Raw genomic sequence first — 22,947 nt, 5'->3', positions numbered from 1 at the left:
GCCATATAGTGATTCTAGAAAAATAAGTCCATATGATTTGGTCATATGAATTTTAGTTTAAGAAATATAGTTGGTTAATTCCTCTTATTAAAAAATTTCCTTGTGTTCAAAAATCTTGGTACCATATTAACAATATATATGAAGAAGACAAAGGTGTATGTTTTAAAAGAAGGCCAGGGAAGGTGGCTTAGCCGAAGAGTACTTGCCTACTATGCATGAAGCCCTGGGTTCAATTCCTCAGTACCACAAAAACAGAAAAAGCTGGAAGTAGTGCAGTGGCTCAAGTGGTAGATAGAGTGCTAACCTTGAGCCAAAGAAGCTCAGGGACAGTGCCCAGGCCCTGAGTTCAAACCCCAGTACTGGCAAAAAGAAAACAAAAGTTAATGATAAGTAATGTACTCATTACCTTGCTCATGTAATTGTAACCCCTCTGTACGGTATTTCACAATAAAAAAATTTGTTAATTTTTAATTACTGTTATCAGAAATAGCTCTGCCGTGACCTCGTCACCAAAGATACACTGCAGTGATATTAACTGTAAATATAAAACAATCAAAAAAAGCATTCAGAACATTAGCACCAGCCATGACAGGGAAAGTTTATCATTTTAATGAACTTCAAAGAAAATTTGGAGTAAGAAATGTATGCATTATCCTGCCCATGTAATTGTAACCCCTCTGTACAGTATGTTCTCAAATAAAATAAAATAAAATTTAAAAAAAAAAAAAAAAAAAAGAAAAAAAAAAAAGAAAATTTGGAAAAATGTAAATAAAAGTTTTCTTACTCACGTTCTGTGGTATATGCTACATCTCAAAATCTTTGTTCTCCTAGATTAGCATGCAAAGGGAGAAAAATATTACAAGGACTCTAAAAACTGAAATTTCTTGAAATACTTTCTTTAAAATCATGTATGTTTAAAATTAAAAAACACCGTACATGCATATTTATGTATGCTATATACATATTTATGTTTTAATTTTAAAACTAAAATTTCATGTCCGCTTTTCTACAATCTGCAAATTGTGGTTTTTACCAACCCCCCCCCCTTCCTGGGGAGAAGCCATACTCTCAGAGGACAACGTACTAAGTTTGACTCACTTAGCAGCAGCAACTGTGAAGTCAAGTAAAATTGTGCTTGCCTGCAGTAGCTCTTGCATACTGTGACTGCAAATCATAAATCAGACTAAGTACAAGTCAATCTTCAGAAAGAAAAATCTCACACTGTCAAAATGAGCCATTTAGTTTGGAACCAGGTCACAAAACGTTTCTAAAGGAAACAAAATAAACTATACTAAGTAGTACTAAAGCCTTCTAAATAGTAAGAAGTGATTGTGTAGGACAGAAATCTAGGGAAGGCTTTACAGAGTAAGACAAACTCTAATTACTGAAAAGAATATGAACAATGACTCCAACCTGAAAGACAGGAAAAGGTGTCTTTCATATAACAGTGAGGAGATGGCTATCTCCTCCAGTCACTTGCCATAAGCTCCTCCTATACACAGCTTGCTACCAAGACTGGATCTCTGAAACAAGAGAAGAATGCTAGTGAGCTCAAATGGAGATGGAAATTTCCCTGGAAGGCAAATCTTTATATTGCATTATAATAGAAATATGTCCTTATAAACTTACACTGCTTCAAAATTTAACAATGTTTGACTATTTTTAGTCAGTTAAATGCTGATCTCATGTGATATCCTGAAGAAGTGATACTGTCTTAGGAAGTATCAAACAATTTCAAGATTCTTCTGAAAGGGAGGAAAGGATCAGGTGAAATGAAAAACAGACACTTTGTACAACTTAAGGATGACCACAAGACAAGGGTATCTCCTATGAAGTATGCAACATCAGTTTATTTTATATTGAGTCTGCATGTGAGAAACTCCACAATGTAGGTGAAGAAGCATTTGTTCTCTGCTCCCAAGAGATCATCCAAGTGGTCCACGGCGTAAGAATTGGAGAAAAATACCTCAGGAAGTAATCTTATACGTAAGTATTTCTTTTTTTTCTGCCATAGCACTGATGCATAACAACAACAAAAACAAAAACAAAAAAAAACTTGTTTCTCATTGGAGAAATAGTTAACTTGCTTTGATAGAATTTGGCAAAAAGGAGTTCTAAAATGTCTGCTTCCTGGAAATTCCTCAGGAAAAATTTTAACTCGGACTTATATAAGCAACTACGAAGACATGTTGAATAAAAAGAACGCCTCACAAAAAGTCAGTACTGCATAATGAAACTGTATCAAAGTCAGTAATTAGGCAAATTGAAAGCTGCAGTGAACATATAGGCCTTTGTGTTCCCTTTACTTCTGGTGCTGACTGGGAATTAAAGATAAGAGCTTAAGGCATATTTTAATCACAGTCCAGATGTATAAGCCACAGTTTTCTAAAAGCAATTTAAGTAAAATAAAGGAAGAGAATAAAAAAAAAATCTAGATGTCAGCTTGGGGCAAGATCTATATTGTTAGAAAAACTGAAAAACCCAGATATGCTTAGATTTCTAATCTAAGTACAATACTGGACCACAAAGTTGGAGAAAAAAAATACCCTAAAATTTATTGTCAAATCACAAACAATGCAATATGACAAGTAAAAGCAACCTCTATCATACAATTTTATCTTATTTCTACATTAGAATGAACAACCAGTAAAGTGAAATAGATATCATTTAGTAAAGATTATCAGAGTACTAAGCCATATAAGCTCTGATATATATAATAACTCACTGAAAAAACACTGGATAACATATACAATATTATCAGAGTTGGTGGGGCTTCTGCTGGAAAATGGAAGGTGCAGAATAAAGGAATCTGTAATCCAAAAAATGCAGAATATACATAGATGTATATACAAACACAAGTGTATATATATTTTATATATTTATATACGTATATAATATAAAATCTGCATATTTGTGTATGTGCTTATATGTATGTATATAAGAATGAGATAGATGGTCTTTATCTACAAATGTTCCACAGAATTGTAAGAACAGAAATTAAAGAGTGCAATGGTAAGAATATGAATTAAAGACAGAATAAACAAGAAAGGGATTCATAGAAGACAGACGGGAATTTAAACAAAACATATTATTTGGATTGTTAATTAGGAGAGTGAAATGTTGGCAAACAGGGAGAACAAAAGGAAAAGAGGTAAAATGAGAAATAATTTGTCTGACAAAAAGACGATGAATAACTTTCCACGCTGTCTGTCTATCAGTGAGGCATCACAATAGAACAACTGGCCAGGCAGAAGCCACAGAAAGGGGGGAGCCTCCCGGGTGTGTCCTGAGCAGAGCCAATCCACATGCCTGCGTCTCTCCACGTCTAGAGTTACAACTACACACAAGATGCCTCTACTGGGCTGGCTCCCAGGACTGCAGAGGAAAGAGCTCGGAACACAGCAGTCAACACTCCTTCAACCTGGCTTCAAGCAGTATCCTGGTCTCATGTTCGCATTCTCCAAATCCATGCTCAAAGAGATCCCCCCACTGGTTCCTATTTCCTAACATGGTGCACTTACTCTGACATCTTGCTTCTTCCCTGAGACCACTCTGCCGAAGCCTTCCTTATCACACTACCATGCACCAAGAGGCCCAGAGTGCTCCATGGACACCCTCCTCACTGCAGAGGCCTGGCTCCCATGGAGCTGCTCTAGGATCACACAGCCCTTGACAGCTGCATTCTTCGGTGTCCTCAAAGCGCCCATCCCACACACGCTCTGCCGTCAGAGCCCCACACGCCCTCTGCCATCAGAGCCCCACACGCCCTCTGCCGTCAGAGCCCCACACACGCTCTGCCGTCAGAGCCCCACACGCCCTCTGCCGTCAGAGCCCCACACACGCTCTGCCGTCAGAGCCCCACACGCCCTCTGCCGTCAGAGCCCCACACGCCCTCTGCCGTCAGAGCCCCACACACGCTCTGCCGTCAGAGCCCCACACGCCCTCTGCCGTCAGAGCCCCACACGCGCTCTGCCGTCAGAGCCCCACACGCCCTCTGCCGTCAGAGCCCCACACGCCCTCTGCCGTCAGAGCCCCACACGCCCTCTGCCGTCAGAGCCCCACACGCCCTCTGCCGTCAGAGCCCCACACGCCCTCTGCCTTCAGAGCCTTCTGTCTGAAAACATTCACTTTTCCTTTATGTGTGTGTTGTCTTCTCTTGTCGCCCTCCTCCCATGAGCTCCAAAGTTAAGAGCCATAGAACAGAGGCTGATTTACAAACAAAACAAAACAAACAAACAAACAAAGCTTGGTACTGGCATGAGAACAGACCTGAGGACCAATGGAACACAATAGAAGACCCAGAAATGAACCCACAGACATATAGCCACCTAATATTTGACAAGGGAGCCAAAAACACAGGATGGAAGAAAGACAGCCTCTAAAACGAATGGTGCTGGCAAAATTGGCTATACTACATGCAGAAAACTGAAGCTAGATCTTTTTTTTTTTTTTGGGGGGTGCAGTCATTGGGCCTGAACTCTGGGCCTGGGCGCTGTCCTCAGCTCTTCAGCTCAAGGCTAGCACTATACCACTTGAACCACAGCGCCACTTCTGGCTTTTTTCTTTTTGCTTATGTGGTGCTGAGGAATCGAACCCAGGGCCTCATGTATGCAAGGCAAGCGCTCTACCACTGAGCCACCTTCCCAGCCCCTGAAGCTACATCTTTATGTATCATTCTGTACCAGAATCAATTCCAAGTGGATCAAAATATAACAGGAAAATATTACAGGAAGGGTTGAAGAAAAATTAGGCCTCTTATGGAACTTAGTCAAAACTACTTAAATAAATATCTACAATCACAATAAATCAAAGAGTGTACTGTATTATACTGAAGAGTTTTTGCATAGTAAAGGACATAGCTAGCAAGATAAATAGAAAGCTCACAGAATGGAGAAACTCTTACTAGCTAAGCATTACACAAGGGCTACATTATCTAAAAATATAGCTAGCGCTCAAAAAATTAAATCCCCCAAAAATAAGCCTTCAAAGAAACAGCCCAATTAATGAGTTAAGGACTTAAGAGAGACTCCTCAGAAAAAGAAGAATGGATGATAGACACTAGAAAAAATATTCAATATATCTGGCCATAAAAGAAATGGAAATCAAAACAACATTGAGAATCCACCTCACCCCAGTTAGAATGGCCATTAGCAAAAAAACTACAATAACAGATGCTGGCCAGGATGTGGCCAAAGGGGAATGCTACTACACTCTTGGTGGGAATGTAAATTTGTTCAGCCACTCTGGAGAACAGCATGGAGGTTGCTCAAAATACTAAACATAGAGCTCCCCTATGACCCAGCAATTCCAGTCCTGGGCATTTAGCCAATAGAGCACAAACAAGGCCATACTAAAGCTACCAGCACAACCATGTTCACTGTAGCTTTGTTTACCAAAGCCAAGGCAGTATTCAACCCAGATGCCCCTCAATGGACCAATTGATCAAGAAAATGTAGTGTGTGTACACACAATGGATTTATACCTTCCAATCCAGAAAGAGTAATATTGTACCATTCATAAGGAAATGAAAGACTTGGGGGAAAAAAAATCACATTAAGTAAGCCAGTCTCGAAGAAACAGGATGCACGGTTTCCCTCACTAGTCAGAGCTAGAATATGCCTATAAATCTCCAAGTAAACACACTGGATCGTAAAAAAAAAAAAAAAATTACTTGGACATGATAAATTAAACAGGATTCTAGATGTTCACACAGTGAAACCAAAGGAGAATATTCTTAGGAGAGGATCACAAAGGTTCAATACATATGTGCATATGATCATATAAAATGATGTTCATCAAAATGAACTACAAGAAATGGAAACAAGACTTTTTTTGTTATCTTGCTCTTTTTTCCTCTCCTTTGTCACTGTTTTTGATTTCTGTACCTCGTCTTGTAAGTTTATCTGATTTTTTTGGGGGGGGGAGAGGGGGAAGAGGAAGCAGAAATGGTAAGAGGAAGGGTGAACAAACGTAGCAGCAATACTCAGTAGATACTATGTTAAGAATGAACTATACAACTTTTGGGGGAGAGGAGGGGTTGGGAGGGAAAAACTGGGAAAAAAAACAAGGGAGGAGGTGACACTGTTTAAAGAGTAGCACTTACTACCTGACTTATGTCATTATAACATCTCTGTAACATCACTTTTACAGTAACTTTTTTTTTTGTCGGTCATGGGACTTGAACTCTGGCCTGGACGCTGTCCCTCAGCTCTTCAGCTCAAGGCTAGCACTCTACCATTTGAGTCACAGCACTACTTCTGGTTTTCTGAGTGGTTTATTGGAGATGAGAGTCTCAAGGACTTTCCTGCGGGGCTGGCTTTGAACTATGATCCTCAGATCTCAGCTTCCTGAATAGCTAGGATTACAGGCGTGAGCCACTGGTACCCAGCTTACAATAACCATTTTTAATGTAAAAAAAAAAAAAAACAGAGGCTGTAACATCATTAAATACCTCTGCATTCAAGTTTAGGAACACAGCAATAAATATAGTAAACAAAGAAATCAGACATAAATGAAATGCCCTTATTATGAAACTCCTTAAGCAGGGTTGTTTCCTCTCCTAAAGACTCCTAAAGACATATTATGGATAACTATATAATAACCAGAATAAAAATATAAGAAAAGTCACACAATGGTTATGTTTGGCTAACTGCCTAGAAAGAAAATACATGAAATTGGAATATAAGACAAAATAATTTTTAAATTTTAAGTTGAATATAAAAATTTTTCGAATCTTAATCTGTGACATACACCACAAATACTTAAAATCTCTTACCTACTATCAAGAGAATTTCTTTCAAATCGCTGAAGACTTATTGATATCACCAAAATGCACTAGAAAAAAATCCTGGTTTTTTTAATACAGCCAGAGCAACTGCCCGGGTATAATGAGTGAGCACTTACAAACTGTGCCTGCATACACCACCCTAACAGCAAGCAACACACCAAACAACTGAAGAGGCTGAGAAATATAAAGGACTGCGCACTCACTGCATATTAATACGAAGTCTTCAGACAATAGCGCAAGGCTATTCATTTTAGGTACCAAAAGCAGGATTATACAGGACTCCATACAGTACCCCAAAATTAAGATACACACACATGAAGGAAAATGTTGAGTTAATATAGTTTTTTGAATCCTATAGCAGAGCTTCTCTTGAATTATGAGGGTTTCATATGCAATTATCAAATAAAATGCTCACATACAAAGAAAAAGATGATATTGGAAATGACAAGAGACATTCCTTCACATCTTTCCCACTTGCTAGAGATGGGTCTGAATTTTGGCCTTGGGCTTCCACACAGTAAACATATAGAAGAAAACTCGATTATGAAAACTCAATCAGATATGACTCTCTACTACCTAAGATTAAAAGAACAAATTTTATAGAAAGATACAACTTTTTTAGGGTTTTGTTTTGCCAGTCCTGAGGCTTGAACTCGGGGCCTGGGCATTGTCCCTGAGTTTTTTTTTTTGCTCAAGGTACCACTAAGCCATAGCACCACCTCTGGCTTTTTCTGTTTATGTGGTACTGAGGAACTAAACCCACAGCTCCATGCATGCTAGGCAAGGACTCTGCCACTAAGCCACATTCTAAGCCCAGAAAGACAAAACTCTTACTGGAAAATATATCAAAGAGAAATTTCTCCACAGGCACCGGTGGCTCATACCCGTAATCCTAGCTACTCAGGAGGCTGAGAACTGAGGGTCACAGTTTAAAGCCAGCATAAAGTTCCCATGAAACTGTTATCGCCAATTAATCACTCAAAACATACAAGTAGTGCTGTGGCTCAAATGGTAGAGTACCAACCATGAGCACAGAGAGGCTCAGGGCCGGCGCCCAGGCCTTGAGTTCAAGCTCCACAATCAACCAAAAAATGAAAGGAAGGGAGGAAGAGGAAGGGAAGAAGGGGGAAAGGAGGGAAGGGGGAGAGAAAGGGAGGGGGGAGGGGGAGGGAGGGGAAGGGGAGAAGGGAGGAAGGGGAGAAGGGGGGAAGGAAGACAGGAAGGGAGGGAGGGAGGGAAGGAGGGAAGGGGGAGAGAAAGGGATGGGGAGGGGGAGGGAGGGGAAGGGGAGAAGGGGAGAAGAGGGGAAGGAAGACAGGAAGGAAGGAAGGAAGACAGGAAGACGGAGGAAGGGAGACAGGGAGGGAGGGAGGGAGGGAGGGAGGGACTCCTTCCCAGCCTCTTCTAAGGAAAATAAGGATTGTTTTCACCACTGGCCTCCCAAGCCTGGCCTTTACCCTAAAGATGAAGTCATTATCATAAAGCTACGTGTAAAATCATTAAATCAAACTAAACAACAGCTGCAGAGGGGAAGCGCCAGCCTGAAACGCAGCAAAGGGAGGCACAGGAAGCGCTGACTGGTGGAGTCAGCCTCGGCAGAGGGCCCTGGCGGGCAGGCTGAAGGTGGACAGGGCGGTGCCGGGTCACCTGTGACCCCAGAGACAGCCACGGGGCGGGCGGGGCAGGGACACCGGGGGCGGGGCAGGGACACCAAGGCCTCTCACGGTAACACGCCTGGAAGCAGGCCGGGGCGAAGGGCCGGCCTGCTGCACAGCGCTTCCAGCGGATGGGAGGGCGCTGGGGGCTGGGAGGACTTACCATAACCCTGGGAGAGGGAGGCCGGGGAGGGGGAGGCCGAGCAAGAAGTACCCCACGGGAGAGGGTGAGGGAGAGGGAGGCCGGGGAGGGGGAGGCCGAGCAGGACGTACCCCACAGGAGAGGGCGGGGGAGTTCGGGGAGGGGGAGGCCGGGGAGGAGGAGGCCGGGGAGGAGGAGGCCGAGCAAGAAGTACCCCACGGGAGAGGGTGCTCCCGCTCCCTGGAGGACGGGCCTGCGGGCTCCCGCGAGGCGCAGGGGGCGGCCAAGTGCGCAGGCAGGCCCGGGCACACCGGGCTCAGAGAGGGCCGGGAGCCCGGCCCCGCACACACATGGAGGGGAGGCCCACAGGTCCCACGCGCGTGGATCCCCTGGCCCGGGGGCCCGGACCGGCCAGATTGTGCTGCAAAGCCCAGGAGAGGAAGGCCTCGGGCCGGCAGAGCGAGGGCTCCAGGGCAGAGGACAGCACGTGGGCCGGAGACGCCAGCCGGGTCACTTGGTCCATGGAAAGGGTCCGGACCTCTCCGCTCTGCCTGCCCCAGCCCCCTCGCACAGAAGGAGCAGCCAGGGATCAGGCGGGAACCTGCGCGCAAACCTGCCCGCTCCCCACGCGGTCCCAGCCCAGAGCGCCGCACCCCCCACCGCAGGCCCCGCAGCCCCCACGCGGTCCCAGCCCAGAGCGCCACACCCCACACCCCCCACGCCCGCAGCCGCCACGCGGTCCCAGCCCAGAGCGCCGCACCCCCCACGCCCCCCACGCCACACGCCCACAGCCCCCACGGGGTCCACGGGGTCCCAGCCCAGAGCGCCGCACCCCCCACCGCCCCGCAGCCGCCACGCGGTCCCAGCCCAGAGCGCCACACCCCCACACCCCCCACGCCCGCAGCCCCCATGGGGTCCACGGGGTCCCAGCCCAGAGCTCCACGCCCCACACGCCACACGCCCGCAGGCCCCGCATCCCCCACGGGGTCCCAGCCCAGAGCGCCACACCCCACATGCCCACAGGCCCCGCAGCCCCCACGCGGTCCACGGGGTCCACGGGGTCCCAGCCCAGAGCGCCACACCCCACACCCCACACGCCCCGCAGCCCCCACGGGGTCCACGGGGTCCCAGCCCAGAGCTCCAAACCCCACACCACACACCCCCCGCAGCCCCCACGGGGTCCACGGGGTCCCAGCCCAGAGCTCCACGCCCCACACGCCACACGCCCGCAGGCCCCGCATCCCCCACGGGGTCCCAGCCCAGAGCGCCACACCCCACAGGCCCCGCAGCCCCCACGCGGTCCACGGGGTCCACGGGGTCCCAGCCCAGAGCGCCACACCCCACACCCCACACGCCCCGCAGCCCCCACGGGGTCCACGGGGTCCCAGCCCAGAGCTCCAAACCCCACACCACACACCCCCCGCAGCCCCCACGGGGTCCACGGGGTCCCAGCCCAGAGCTCCACGCCCCACACCCCACACGCCCCGCAGCCGCCACGGGGTCCCAGCCCAGAGCGCCACACCCCACACGCCCGCAGCCCCCACGCGGTCCACGGGGTCCACAGGGTCCCAGCCCAGAGCGCCACACCCCACACGCCCGCAGGCCCCGCAGCCCCCACGCGGTCCACAGGGTCCACGGTGTCCCAGCTCAGACCTCCATACCCCACACCCCACAAGCCCGCAGGCCCCGCAGCCCCCACGGGGTCCCAGCCCAGAGCGCACACCCCACACCCCCCACGCCCGCAGCCGCCACGGGGTCCACGGGGTCCCAGCCCAGAGCTCCACGCCCCACACGCCCGCAGGACCTGCAGGCCCCCACGGGGTCCACGGGGTCCCAGCCCAGAGCTCCACACCCCACACGTCCTAGGCCCCGCAGGTTCCCAAGGGGTCCATGGGGTCCCAGCCCAGAGCTCCACACCCCACACGCCCGCAGGTCCCGCTGTGGACAGAAGACACACCGCGAGGGCTGCTCCATCCGTGATCCCTGGGCAAGACCCTGCTTTCCGTTCCCTGAGTGAATCCCAGAGAGTATAAAGCCACTCTGGCTCATGTATACAATTATTCACTTAGAATAAGGAATACTTCAGAGAGGGTGTGCAAATGAACTGTAGTGCGTTAACTGCAATGTGAGGTAGATATGGTAATGCTCATTTGTTTGTTTTGAGGGTAAAAAGCCTGAGGAATATTGCAATATACCATTTCTATGTTATATAGCCACCAAATAAGTTAATTCAAGTTTAGAGGAAAAATTGTGTTCTTAAAGAAGATATAACTTCAAATGTTTACTCAATCTTAAGAAAATGGAAACTAGTTTTCTTTTTCTAATGATAGGCTTAAAAAATTTATTGGTTCATCAAACTTTATTATAAAAGCATATGAAATTTTTAATAAATTATCATTTTTGCATATATCAGTCAAAGCACAAAGCTTAAACACTTGCAAACAAAATGCATTATTAATTTAATTGTCACAGCCTATTTACTTAACTTCTATTACCATTTGCTGTAATATGCAGTGCATTAAAGGGGAGAATCAAATTCAAAACACAAAAAATAAACTGATTATACTGTCCTGGAGAAATTAAAATACAGCAAGCTTGCAAAATTATAGTCAAGGCATTAATGTTTCAAATAGGTAACAAAAATGTTTAACTTAATTCTTCAAACAGTTAAACCTTGCAAACTGAGAGTTTGACATGCTGATAGTTTCCATGCTTTCTAAAACCATTCAAAAGAAAGGAGGAGGAGCCTTTGGCATGTCTGGTACTAGACTACACCCTTAAATGGGGTCTCCTCCTCTCCACAGAAGCATACTGGAAAACATAAGAGGAAAGCCTGGAGTTCCCACTCAGCATTTCTATGCAAAAAGGATGCCATACACATAGATACGACAAAACTTGCCTGAAACAAAGTCTGTGTAGTAAAAAAAAAGCAATTCCAAGGTAAGTACTGTCACTTCAAACACTTAAAAGTAGTAATTCAGAGGACAAATGTGTGTGCCCATCTGAGAACCATTTGTAGGACAAAACTCAAGTCAATGCCTGAGAAAGTGCAGCACATCCCAGGGGCGAGAGCGCCATTCCATCTTTCTGCCACAGTCTGTATCTCTGTGAGTAGCCTGTGGCTTTACCAAGACAGGAGGAGCATTAGGAAGCAGGGTCCTGTGGGAGGCGTTCAGATGGTGGGAGTTGTGCTCCTGAAGAGAGATTGGGACCTGGCCCTTTTCTGTCCTCCTTCTTGGCCACAGGGGAGTGAGCAGATCACTGCCACCAGAACATGCATGGTGCTACCACAGGTCTGAAGTCGTAAGGCCAAGCAACAGTAACTACAACCTCAGAACGGAGAAATGAAATAAACCTTTTCTCTATTTAAGTTAATTGCTTTAGGTATTTTGCCGTGGTAATGGAAAATCAGAACACCTTCTCCAGTTTCTTTTTTGTAAGTTTCTCTTTAAGAATTGGAACTGGCCAGGCGCTGGTGGCTCACGCCTGTAATCCCATCAGAAGGCTAAGATCTGAGGATCATGGTTCAAAGCCAGCCTAGGCAAGAAAGTCCGCAAGACTCATCTCTAACAAACCATTCAGAAAGAGCCAGGGTGGTGCTGGGGCTCAGGAAAGCACTAGAGCGCTAGCTTTGAGAAAATCGGTCTCAGGGACGGCACCCAGGCCCTGAGTTCAACTATGGTACCAAAAAATAAATAAGGACCTGAAATGAATAAAAATAAGGGTGAGTGGCTAAGATGAATTGAAAAAAAAAATCAAGCAGTAAATCTGTGATTTTTATAGCTCATGTTATAATATACAGAGGATATCTACTATTTTGAGGTATTCAAAAATAAATATATGGATATACAAAGATAAATTATATGGATTGATCTAGCTATTAAATAATATGAACAACCACTACAATTTTTTAATTCCTAAACAAAAATCAAAATTATATATTTGGGTTTAAAATGTATAATATCTAAGGTACAATATGCAACTGTTTTCTTTGTATTAATGATCTCACCTACACTGTTTTCCTTAAAAGTCATTTTGGAATTGTAGTCATTTTGGAATTGTAGTTCCTAGTATTAAGATCTATAAAAATGGAGAAATAATGCAAGACTTAACAAGGTTATAGAATGATTGAGAGAATGCATGTGAAAGCAGTACAAATATAGTAAATAAAAATAATTTTCTCTAATACCTTAAATGTGTATAAAAACATTAAGGTTCTCAAATTATTTCATTTTGCATTATGGGTTTTCTATAATTTTAGGAACAATGTGTTCAGCAGTGGTACTAACTACACACTATGTTGAAAATGAACTACACAACTTGGAGGTGGGGTTGGGAGGAAAAAACTGGGAGAGAGTGAGGAAGAGGTGATGTTGTCTTAAAAAGAAATGTACTCATAACCTGACTTATGTAACTGTAACCCCTCTATACATCACCTTTACAATAACAATGAAAAATGAAAAAAGAACAATGTGTTCATAATATACATGCTCACAAGTACAGTTGGCTCCAATTAAATACAACACTACAAGGAAGAGTGCTTTGGGAAGCTGATAGAATGAGTGAAACGCACATTTTAAGGACTTAAATTTTCAGCAGTGGCCATGCTCACCTGGTAGCTGACACTGCTACATTTCAGCTCACCTAATATAATTAAGTATATGTGTTGAAGCTAATTATGATACAGTAGCAAGAAAAAGAAAGCCTGGCAGTTGATGACACAATAATTGTAGTGTTATTTTTCATGACATGGCAACTACAGTATTATTTGGGGATGACACGAGATGTATCTTTTTAACATCAGCAATGTTTAACTCTGCAGTAATAATTCACAAATGCGATATTAAAACTAGGTAATAGCAAAATAAAGAGAAAGACAAAATTTAGTTTAGCACATGTTTTACAGCACACAGCAATTTGTTTTCAGAGGTCAGTTCCCTCCAATTTAATTCTTCTGCTGCTTCAAGGTGGTGTCAAAGTAACCCAATAGTTTTCCAACACTTCTTGAGTAGATTTTTTTTAATTGAAATAAACTATTATGTTTTTTCTAGCAAAATGACATATAATATTAATCAAGAGCATCACATTTATAAAACAAGGTAAACTGACTTAAGAATTTTGTCCTAGTAAATAAAATCTAAATAAAAATTATAGTACTTAAGTAAAGAAATAAACAAATGTATGGAAATTACCTTTCTTTTGGGGTGCCAACTCCGTGTTTGCCTAGCAGATGAGTATTTAAGTGCTTCTTCATTACAAAAGCAACCCTAAAAAAATAAATGAAAATGATTATGAAATTGAATTTTAACTGTCTACAAGGAAACTGTAAAGAACTGAATAATAGTATTTATATACATGCACACAAATATCACTTAATAATATACATTTCAAAGGCACAAGTTCACAAAGAGTTTCAGTGGAAAGAACTGCTTGAAAATCAAGCTACACCTAAAGGGACCAGGTTCCTTTTCTAGTTGAGTACAGAAACAGTGACTGTGAGATCAGAACTGTGAGTTCACAGCAGGTCTTCAGTGATCATCTCCACTGCCCAACAGCAAGGAGGGCCAGCAGCACTGCGAGACCACACACCGGCCCCATCTCACACTTCAGTGCAAGATGAGCTCAAGTGTCACTTTATCAAGAACTTAAAAGGACTGTAAAAGACAAAATAAATAACTTTCATGACGCTTCCTTAAAACATGACACCTTGATAGGTTTTTTAAATAATATCAATTGTGTTTATGTGTCTTCACCACCAATAAAAATTGTTCTTTAATGCAATTGTTTTAGTTAATGTTACTTCAATAACTCAAAGTACTGTCTGACTTTACACATAAATGTGCTTACTTAATTCGGCACAAGTGACCTGTCTGCAGGATATTCAGGACCTGCAGTCAGTACATCGAACGCCAGTCCTCCACTGAACATGGCACAACACCAACCCAATTACAGCATATGATTATTTGAAACAATTTAGATCTCATTCAGGAAGATCAGAATAAAATGGCTCTCATGATAAAGCAAAAAAAAAATTTTTTTACTATTGAAACTTTAAGTGTAAAAGGGCTTGCAAACATTTTTGTTAATTATGTATTACAGCTGTCCTTCATAAAGGTAATTACTAATAGCTGAAAGGCAACAGAATCTATTTGCATATGTACACGAAAGGCATGACATATGCAAAAATATGATTTTAATTAGCATTCTATGATATGAAGGGCTACAAATCAAAATGGCATGTTATAAGAGACTTAACATTAAACATTGAATTTATCTGGACATGTTTGCACAAATGTGTAATATTAAGATTGTAAAGTAAAGTGGTCTCACGGAAGAGACTGTGACAAAAGTCAAGAACAAAAATTTGCTAAAACTGTAAATGCTTCTTTCTTTTAATATCTAATACTTTTCTTTCCATACAGTATTATTTTAAAACATAATTATAAGGATAACACATCTGCCCTTTGAAATGACTGTGACTTCATATAGCATTCATTCTTTTTATATATTGAGTAATAACAGATATAGACAATGTATGTTTTGTTTTATAGTTAATATTATAACTAGTCACACCATCAATCATTAAAATGGAAGGATACAACATTTGAAGAATCAAACTATGATAATATTAAATAAGCAAAAATTAACAGTATAAAATGTTCTATATTTGTTTCTGCTTGATGTGAACTAAATAACATTTTTCACTTACTGAAAAAAATACAGTAATAACAACAGTCTATTTAAGTCATAACTTCCCTACCATCCTCCATTTTCTTATAATTAAAAAAACATAAAGCTAATAGCAAAGAGCAAAGGTTAAAAACCCAAAGTTGCAAAGCACAGCTTATTTACATGACCAAGTATAATTTAAGATATCTGAACTAAGAATCTGCAGTATAGTTTTTAATGAGAAAAAAATGTATTAATTAAAATATTTAAGCTTAAGGAACTAAAGCAAAAATATTACATTGCACAGGGGAACAAAGTAAACAGAGAAAATCTTTTCCCTAATAAAACACTGTACTACCTGCTGAATGTATGAAATGCTAAATATCTAGAGGAATATTTTTTGTTATTAAGAAAAAAGTAAGAAAATTTTTAGTTCTAAAATACATCTCCACTATGTACAAATATATTTATTCAACTTAATTTTACATAAGTACAAACTCTTCTTATCTTGTTTAAGGTATGTATGAATGTGTAAATGCTTCCCATCATCTTTGGTTAAAAAAAAATATTAACTCAAAACTGGGTAACAGTGACTCATGCCTGTAATCTGAGCTACTTAAGAGGCTGAGATCTGAGGATCTCAGTTCAAAGCCAGCCCAGGGAGGAAAGTACATGAGCCTCTTATCTCCAACCAACCACGAAAAGGCTGGAAGTGAGGCTGTGGCTCAGGTGGTAGTGTCAGCCTGAGTGAAAAAGCTAAAAGACAATGCCAGGTCCTGAGTTCAAGATCCAGTACTGACACTCCAGACAGACAGACAGACAGACAGAGCATGGCTACAAAAAAAAATTACTAATAGGAACATACTACTACCAGCAATATGTGATTATAGAATACAGCCTATTCTGCACTGCCATGTAAACACTGTTGTCTTAACAACTTTTAATATAATTTTCAAAGCTGATAATGTACATATCACTGGAATAAAACAAAATACTGCCTAATCTAAAAAGCTATCCAACAGAAATGCTTTGCTTATGAAAAACCTTCATGCCTTTAGGCATTTGCATTCGTGTCTATCAGTGTGTTAGTGGACATTTAACTTCCTGTGGTATTAGCCTAGAAGGTGACTAGATGGCTAATGTCATCCTTGCCTGGAGCTGTTCTACAATCCCAGAGCCTGCTGCAAGGTGACACAGGATTTCAGCTGAGGGAAGGAATGCAGTCATGGCAGGAGGAGGAGCACCTTGCACATGTGGGTATGAGAGAAAGAAACAGAGAACAGACGTCCAAGGAGGAGAGAAGAGATCTGAGAAGCAGCAAGCCTGTGGGCCAAAGCAGCACTGGCCCTGATTCAAAAGGAAAATCATGGCATGCATCTCAACAGATGGAACCGGACTGACATTTGAAAAGAATTCCTTGGGCAGAGGGGAAGGCAAGGTAAGGAAGAGTTCCTCAAATGTCTCTAACAACAGGTAAGGCAAAGACAGCTACAGAGAAGAGAACTGGCCAGAGAAAGAACTTACAGTAAGTTGCTAGAGCTAGCCCTATTTCCATGGACATTGCATGAAGAGTCTGAAAGAGAGGAAGGGGTCAAAGGAAAGTTCAGTGTTTGGCTTGGGAGAGAATCAGGTGGCTGGAAAGGTGGGGACACTCCAGAGTGATACACACCTGAGCAGCATGTCAGACAGAGGCTAGTTCTACTGGTTACCAACCAGACTGCACTTGAAGAGTACTTGCCCAGGCTATGCATCAACTAGAGCCTGATAAGCTGAAGAAATATCTTTATTTAAATGTTTTGAAAATGATTGTTTACTAACTTTTAGATACCTACAGTGTTCTGAAATAGCATCACTTAAGATGGACACCAAAGGGTACTGGCCAGTTCTCTTCTCTATAGCCATCTTTGAGTTCAAGCCCTAGCACTACTAGTGCATGCACGCACACATGCACACACGTTTGGTTGTCAAGAGGGCAATATACTCGCATATATGGTCTAATGTCTAATGAAAAGATCATTTGAACTGGTAATTCAAACGTTAATTTTTCTTCACTATATATGATAAACATGTCTTCCTTCAGTCCTTTAAGTTACAAGGATTATAAAATCATTTAAATTTGAGTAATGGATTAACTATTACAGCAAATACAATACATAAGTGTCATAAATACTGAGGAAAAGAACTTAAAAGGCACACAAAAAAAACCCGAGAGCCACAACTCACTGTGTGGTAAGGCAGTGTGGGAGTTGAGGGGCAAGGGCAGGGCCTTCGGCCCCGCAGGAGAACACCCCCTGAACACTGCCTGCTTCTACTGCAGCCTCCCATGTCACAGAAAGCCAGGCATCCCCGCAGAAATGCCGGTGGGATGCAATGTCCAGTTCCCAAGAAACTTACTTGTAATAGGCCTGACTATGTGTCTCAGAAAGCAGATGAGATCTGAAATTCCTGCTGAAAAGGTAAAATGATGAAGCAACTTTCTAGAAAATTAAGTACCTAAGTAAGATGCTGCTGAAAGACACAGCTGCCATCGTGGATACCTGCACAACTCTTCAGAACAGCAGTCCTGCCCAGAGCTCTGCAGGCATCTTCCCAGGTCCCCCAACTTCCCAAAAGCACTGCTGCACTGCCAGCATACCCCAAAACACAAAAAACAAAAACAACCCACAATGCCCACCTTTGTACCACATGTGCATACCAAGAAGTGAACTCTGATCTGAATGTACAAGGATAAAGAAAACACAGTCTATATTCATAGGTGTGAAAGTTGTAAAAAACAAGTATCTCTGAGAAGATGTAAGCATAACCAGTAAGAAACAAGAAATATTTAAAGCGAACATGGCTAAGTTAAAAGTATCAACATCACAATTTAGAATGTGAAGGACTTCCACTATAAGGTCAAAATAGCTAGAAAATAAAAAGCATCAAATATTTCTCATGTAAATGTAAACTGAGCTTCAAAATTTTCACTATTATATATATTTACTATGTACAGTATATATAATGCATATTTATATAGAGAGCATCAGTTGTAACAATAATCTTCATAACTGAAAAAGTATGAAAACATTTAATAATGTTTCCCCAAGCAATATCATCATCCATTTCCTAATGTGAGCTGAAAATATACAAAAATAGACTGTGAATAATGTAATCTGATTTTTGAGTTCATGTCACATGTTATGACTACGTAAAATTTTGCTGTTTTCCTTAATGTTTTTCTGATTTTAATCATTAAGTTATAGATACTCACAGAATGACCTTATGTCAAAAGTACAATATAATTTCATACATTACTTTCAATTTTAATAGTACATTTATTAAAGAGGGGTGAATTCTGCAATCAGTGCTCATTCCTGCCAATGAACCCATATCACAAGAACAATATCTCCTGAAAGATCAGTGGATATGCTTGTTCATGTGGCAAGGGAGCTAGTAGTTGTGAGCTAGTAATGTGATCACAAGAACCCTTATGGATGCCTAAATGAAGGGGTACACAGAGGCAGCAAAGAGACATGACCCTAAGTCAGAGAGATGCTTGGTGCTGGTAAAAAAGGAGAAAAAGTGAGCCAGGACCAAAGCCTAGAGAAGTAGAAAAGAAAACAAAATTCTTCCCTAAAGAAGCCTCCAAAGGACAGCGCCTACCTATGCGAATGCACGTTGTCACTAATTCTGTCATTACTCTTACTTTTTTAAAGGAGGTGAGGCTGGTAGTGGGGCTTGAACTCAGAGCCTGCCCGCTGACCCTGAGCTCCTTTTACCCAAGGCTAGTACTATACAACTTGAGCCACACCTCCATTTCCAGATTTGGGGTGATTAGTTGGCGATAAGAGTCTCACAAACTTTCCGGCCCAGGCTGGCTTCAAACTCTAATCCTTAGGTTTCAACTTCCTGAGTAACCAGGATTACAGGCATGAGCTACCAGCAGTTTGGTCCTACTACTTTCTTAAATTGCTGTGACTTTGTTTCTGGAACTAGTTCTTCTAAGCATTTCTGCCGCTTCTGACCACTCATTACTGATGATGTTCATTCTTCCTCCTATGCTCTAAAAGTGATTCTTGTATTCATATAAATTCTTACTTCACAGGAAAATTCACTTCTTGAGCTTCAAACATAATCTCCTTGTGGATGGATCTTAAAATATATGTCACCATCCAAAGCCTTTCAGAAGAAACTTTCCTTGCTGGAAGTATAATACTTTAGAACATACCCAGAACTCAGTTATGGTCTTTGCAGACTACTGATCTCCAGAGACTTTCTAATTCTATCACCTGTACCACCTTCTCAGTATACTAATTTTATCCTCATGGTCTATCCTAAGTCATCAATACTTTCTATACAGTTTTTCCTTATCAAGAACTGACATTTCTCAGTCGGGCACTGGTAGTTCATGCCTGTAATCCTAGCTACTCAGGAGGCTGAGACATGAGGATCGCAGTTCAAAGCCAGCCCAGGCAGGAAAGTCTGTGAGACCTTTTTTTTTTTTTTTTGGGGGGGGGGGGGGGGGAGGTCTGGTCATGGGGCCTGAACCCTGGGCCTGGGCGCTGTCCCACAGCTCTTCAGCTCAAGGCTAGTACTCTACCACTTGAGCCACAGCGCCACTTCCAGCTTTTCCTGCTTATGTGGTGCTGAGGAATTGAACCCCGGGCCTCATGCATGCAAGGCAAGCACTCTACCATTGAGCTACTTTCCCAGCCTGTGAGACTCTTATCTCCAATAAACCACCAGAAAACCAGAAGTGGCACTTTGGTAAAAGTGGTATAGCGCTAGTCTTGAGCTGAAGATCTGAGAGACAGTACCCAGGCCCAGAGTTAAAACCTCAGAACCAAAAAAATAAAAATAAATAAAAAAATTGAGATTTCTCAATCTTTCTTTTTATTAACGAGTTCAAATCATTATGCCCAAGCATTAGACTTCAAGTCACTTTTCACTGCAAGTAATTCCACATAGAACAAGCATATAATCATTTATTTTAAAAAAAACTGTTCACATCGCCCCTCAAAATTCATAAGGCTTTTATAATGCCTTCCTAAAGCACCAAATGCAGAACAAACAAACATCAATAGTTACTCTGAACCAGTCAATCCAATATCCAAAATAATGAACCTAATATTAGATTGTCTTAAAATGTTGTATAACACAGCAACAATTACAAATTAAAAGAACCTAAGTGCACAAGAAAAACAGCACAATTGTGTTAGTGTACTTAAATTCAAAACACAGAAGATACTGAACTGGTAATATATTTTTAAAGTATAATACACTATAAATATATGTAGAAATACATATACAAATACATAAATATTTTGTATTCTAGCAAATACACTAAAATACTTGTATGAAATGAAGCAAGGACTATATTCATTCTGACATGTGATTTTGTTTTATATGGTTTATAGTATTTGCTCTTCTGAACGTTCACACAGCACTCGTGGACTGGTGACTCCTCACCAGGGTCAGGCCAGCCAGTGGGAAGAGGGAACTGGGCCTCAGAGACGATAAGCGACTCTGACTTTTTAAAGAAAATACGGTAAAGAGGCTGAAATGCACAAGTACAATGCATGCCTGGTAACCTTTACGCAGAGCTCTTTCCACCACTCCAACCTCCTAAGGAAAACCATAGCTGCGCACAAAATAAGAAAAATGAAAATACCACTAAAAGATACGTGTCCACAAACTCATTTGACATTAGCTACTTTTCTAAATAACTATAAATTTTCCAACCTAATGAATGACAAATCTAGCAAGTGATATAGAATAAATTGCTAAAATTTCACAGAGCTTAGAAAAGGCATATATTAAAATAAGATACATATCATTAGACAAAAAGGAAAAACAAAAATAAATGATGTGTGAAAAAGTTCAGGCACAAATAAACAGAAAGCAATTGTTATCAAGAATTATTCTTAAAAATAAATACAGAGATGATGATTCTCTCTGAAACAATTGATATAGACAAAATTGGTTTTATTATAAGCAATATAAAAAAGAAAACTGTGTTAGTGTTGAGTGTTAGAAATCAAGAGCATGTTATGATTTTCTGTTAAAGTGTTAAATATGTTGTACCATGCAATATGAAACAAAGTGTAAATGAAGACTTCATCTATACAGTGTTTAAAATACAGTATGAAACTTCATCTATAGTGTCTAAAATAAAATATGTATCATATATATCACCCTAAAAAATCTCTAAGCAGATTTCCATTATATTAACAGTGTCTTTTTATGTTCCTAGTACAAGGGCTAGAACTCAAGACCTACACAGTATTACTTGGCTTTTCTACTCATTGTTGGTGCTCTACCACTTGAGTCACAGCTCTACTTCTAGGCCTTTGCTGCTGAACTGAAGATAAGAGTCTAATGGAATTATCTGCCTGGCTGGGCTATCAAACAGGTGGGTAGATCTGAGACTCCTCAGATCTTCGACTTGTCACAGAGCTAGAATTACACATGCTAAGTTATGGTGTCCAGCTAAACGTGTCTCTTACAGATGAATTTTTCTGCCAGGCACACTGGTACCTCAGGCCTAGAAGGCTGAGACCTGTAAGATCAGAATTTGAAGCCATTCCAGGAAGAAAACATGGCAAGACACTGTCTTCAAATTAACCAGCACAAAGCCGGGCAGGTGGCATGGCTGAAATAGTACAGCACCAGCCATGAGCAAGTGAGCTGAGCGAGAGGGAAGTATGCTGAGTGAAAGCCCAAGTACTAGGGCACACCAAAGACAAAGGAGAAGAAAAGAGGAGAGGTGCTGTTCTATTCATTCGTCTTAGCTAGTAATAATCATGATGAATTAGTAACATAAAAAAACTCTAAAGATATTCAAATCCATCCAATACTTCAAAAGTTTCAGTGCATGAATCCATTTACTTCAAATTTCAGAAATGAAAGTGTGTTAAGCAACAGTGTATTTATCAAACCCTTTTATAAAATCTTTGGTAGGTTGATAACCGCAAATGTCTTCTGATACCCTTCTCCAGAATGCTATCACCCCACAGATTTATACAGAAGCTGCCACATCGCCTTCAATTTCACAGAAATGACCTTGTTTCAGAAAAGAAACTATAAAATGTAAAATACTCCAAATCATTTAGTACTTTACAATTACTTTCCTTGCCAGTTGTCCTACTCAATTAAAACAGCATATTAGATTTACTGAAAATACCCATAAAAATGTTGTTCAGTCAAAAGAAACCAAACTTTTTTTCCCTAAGTTCCACAGTTCTCCCAAGAATAGCATGTGCTTTAAGATGTCAGCTACAGCGTTTAACAGTGTTCCTCCAAAACCTGAGGGTGGCGCTACGAACACACATGTGCAGCTCAAGCACACATGCACACAACTCCTTCCATTACAGAAAAGGAGGACCACAGGGCATTCCACTGGTAAGGCAGCCACGGATCCATGGGAAAATGCAATATTATTACTCAGAACTGTAAATAATTTACATCAAGATCATAACAATGACAAGATCGCATATTCCAAATATTGTTTTTATCTTTAGTAACAGTAATTACTAGGCTTGTTTGGGTGTTTGGGTTTTCCTAGTAGCTGTACAACAGGGCTGAATTCTACATGTCTATTTATGCAGTTGATAAACCTTGATCAAAATCACCCCATCTCCATCCTCCTGTCTCCCTGCTCCCCAAACAAATCTCAGCAAGCTTTACTGCTCCACAATCACACTCCTTCAAGGTCT

At 41.7% G+C, this 22,947-nt stretch overlaps 1 protein-coding gene across 2 annotated transcripts in view; it reads right to left on the bottom strand.

Annotated features, from left to right (window-relative positions):
• Positions 1-22,947, bottom strand: part of Znf407 (zinc finger protein 407) — a 376,264-nt gene that overhangs the window by 223,893 nt on the left and 129,424 nt on the right. For both annotated transcript variants that reach the window (XM_042693520.1, XM_042693521.1), the window contains exon 4: positions 13,777-13,851. In XM_042693520.1, the coding sequence (XP_042549454.1) occupies positions 13,777-13,851 (75 nt within the window). The remainder of the gene's footprint in view (positions 1-13,776; positions 13,852-22,947) is intronic.

Source organism: Dipodomys spectabilis, unplaced genomic scaffold (genome assembly GCF_019054845.1).
Source record: "Dipodomys spectabilis isolate Male_0828 unplaced genomic scaffold, ASM1905484v1 ptg000169l, whole genome shotgun sequence".
In the NCBI taxonomy this organism is placed as follows: domain Eukaryota; kingdom Metazoa; phylum Chordata; class Mammalia; order Rodentia; family Heteromyidae; genus Dipodomys; species Dipodomys spectabilis.
This window is presented reverse-complemented; position numbering and strand designations above follow the sequence as displayed.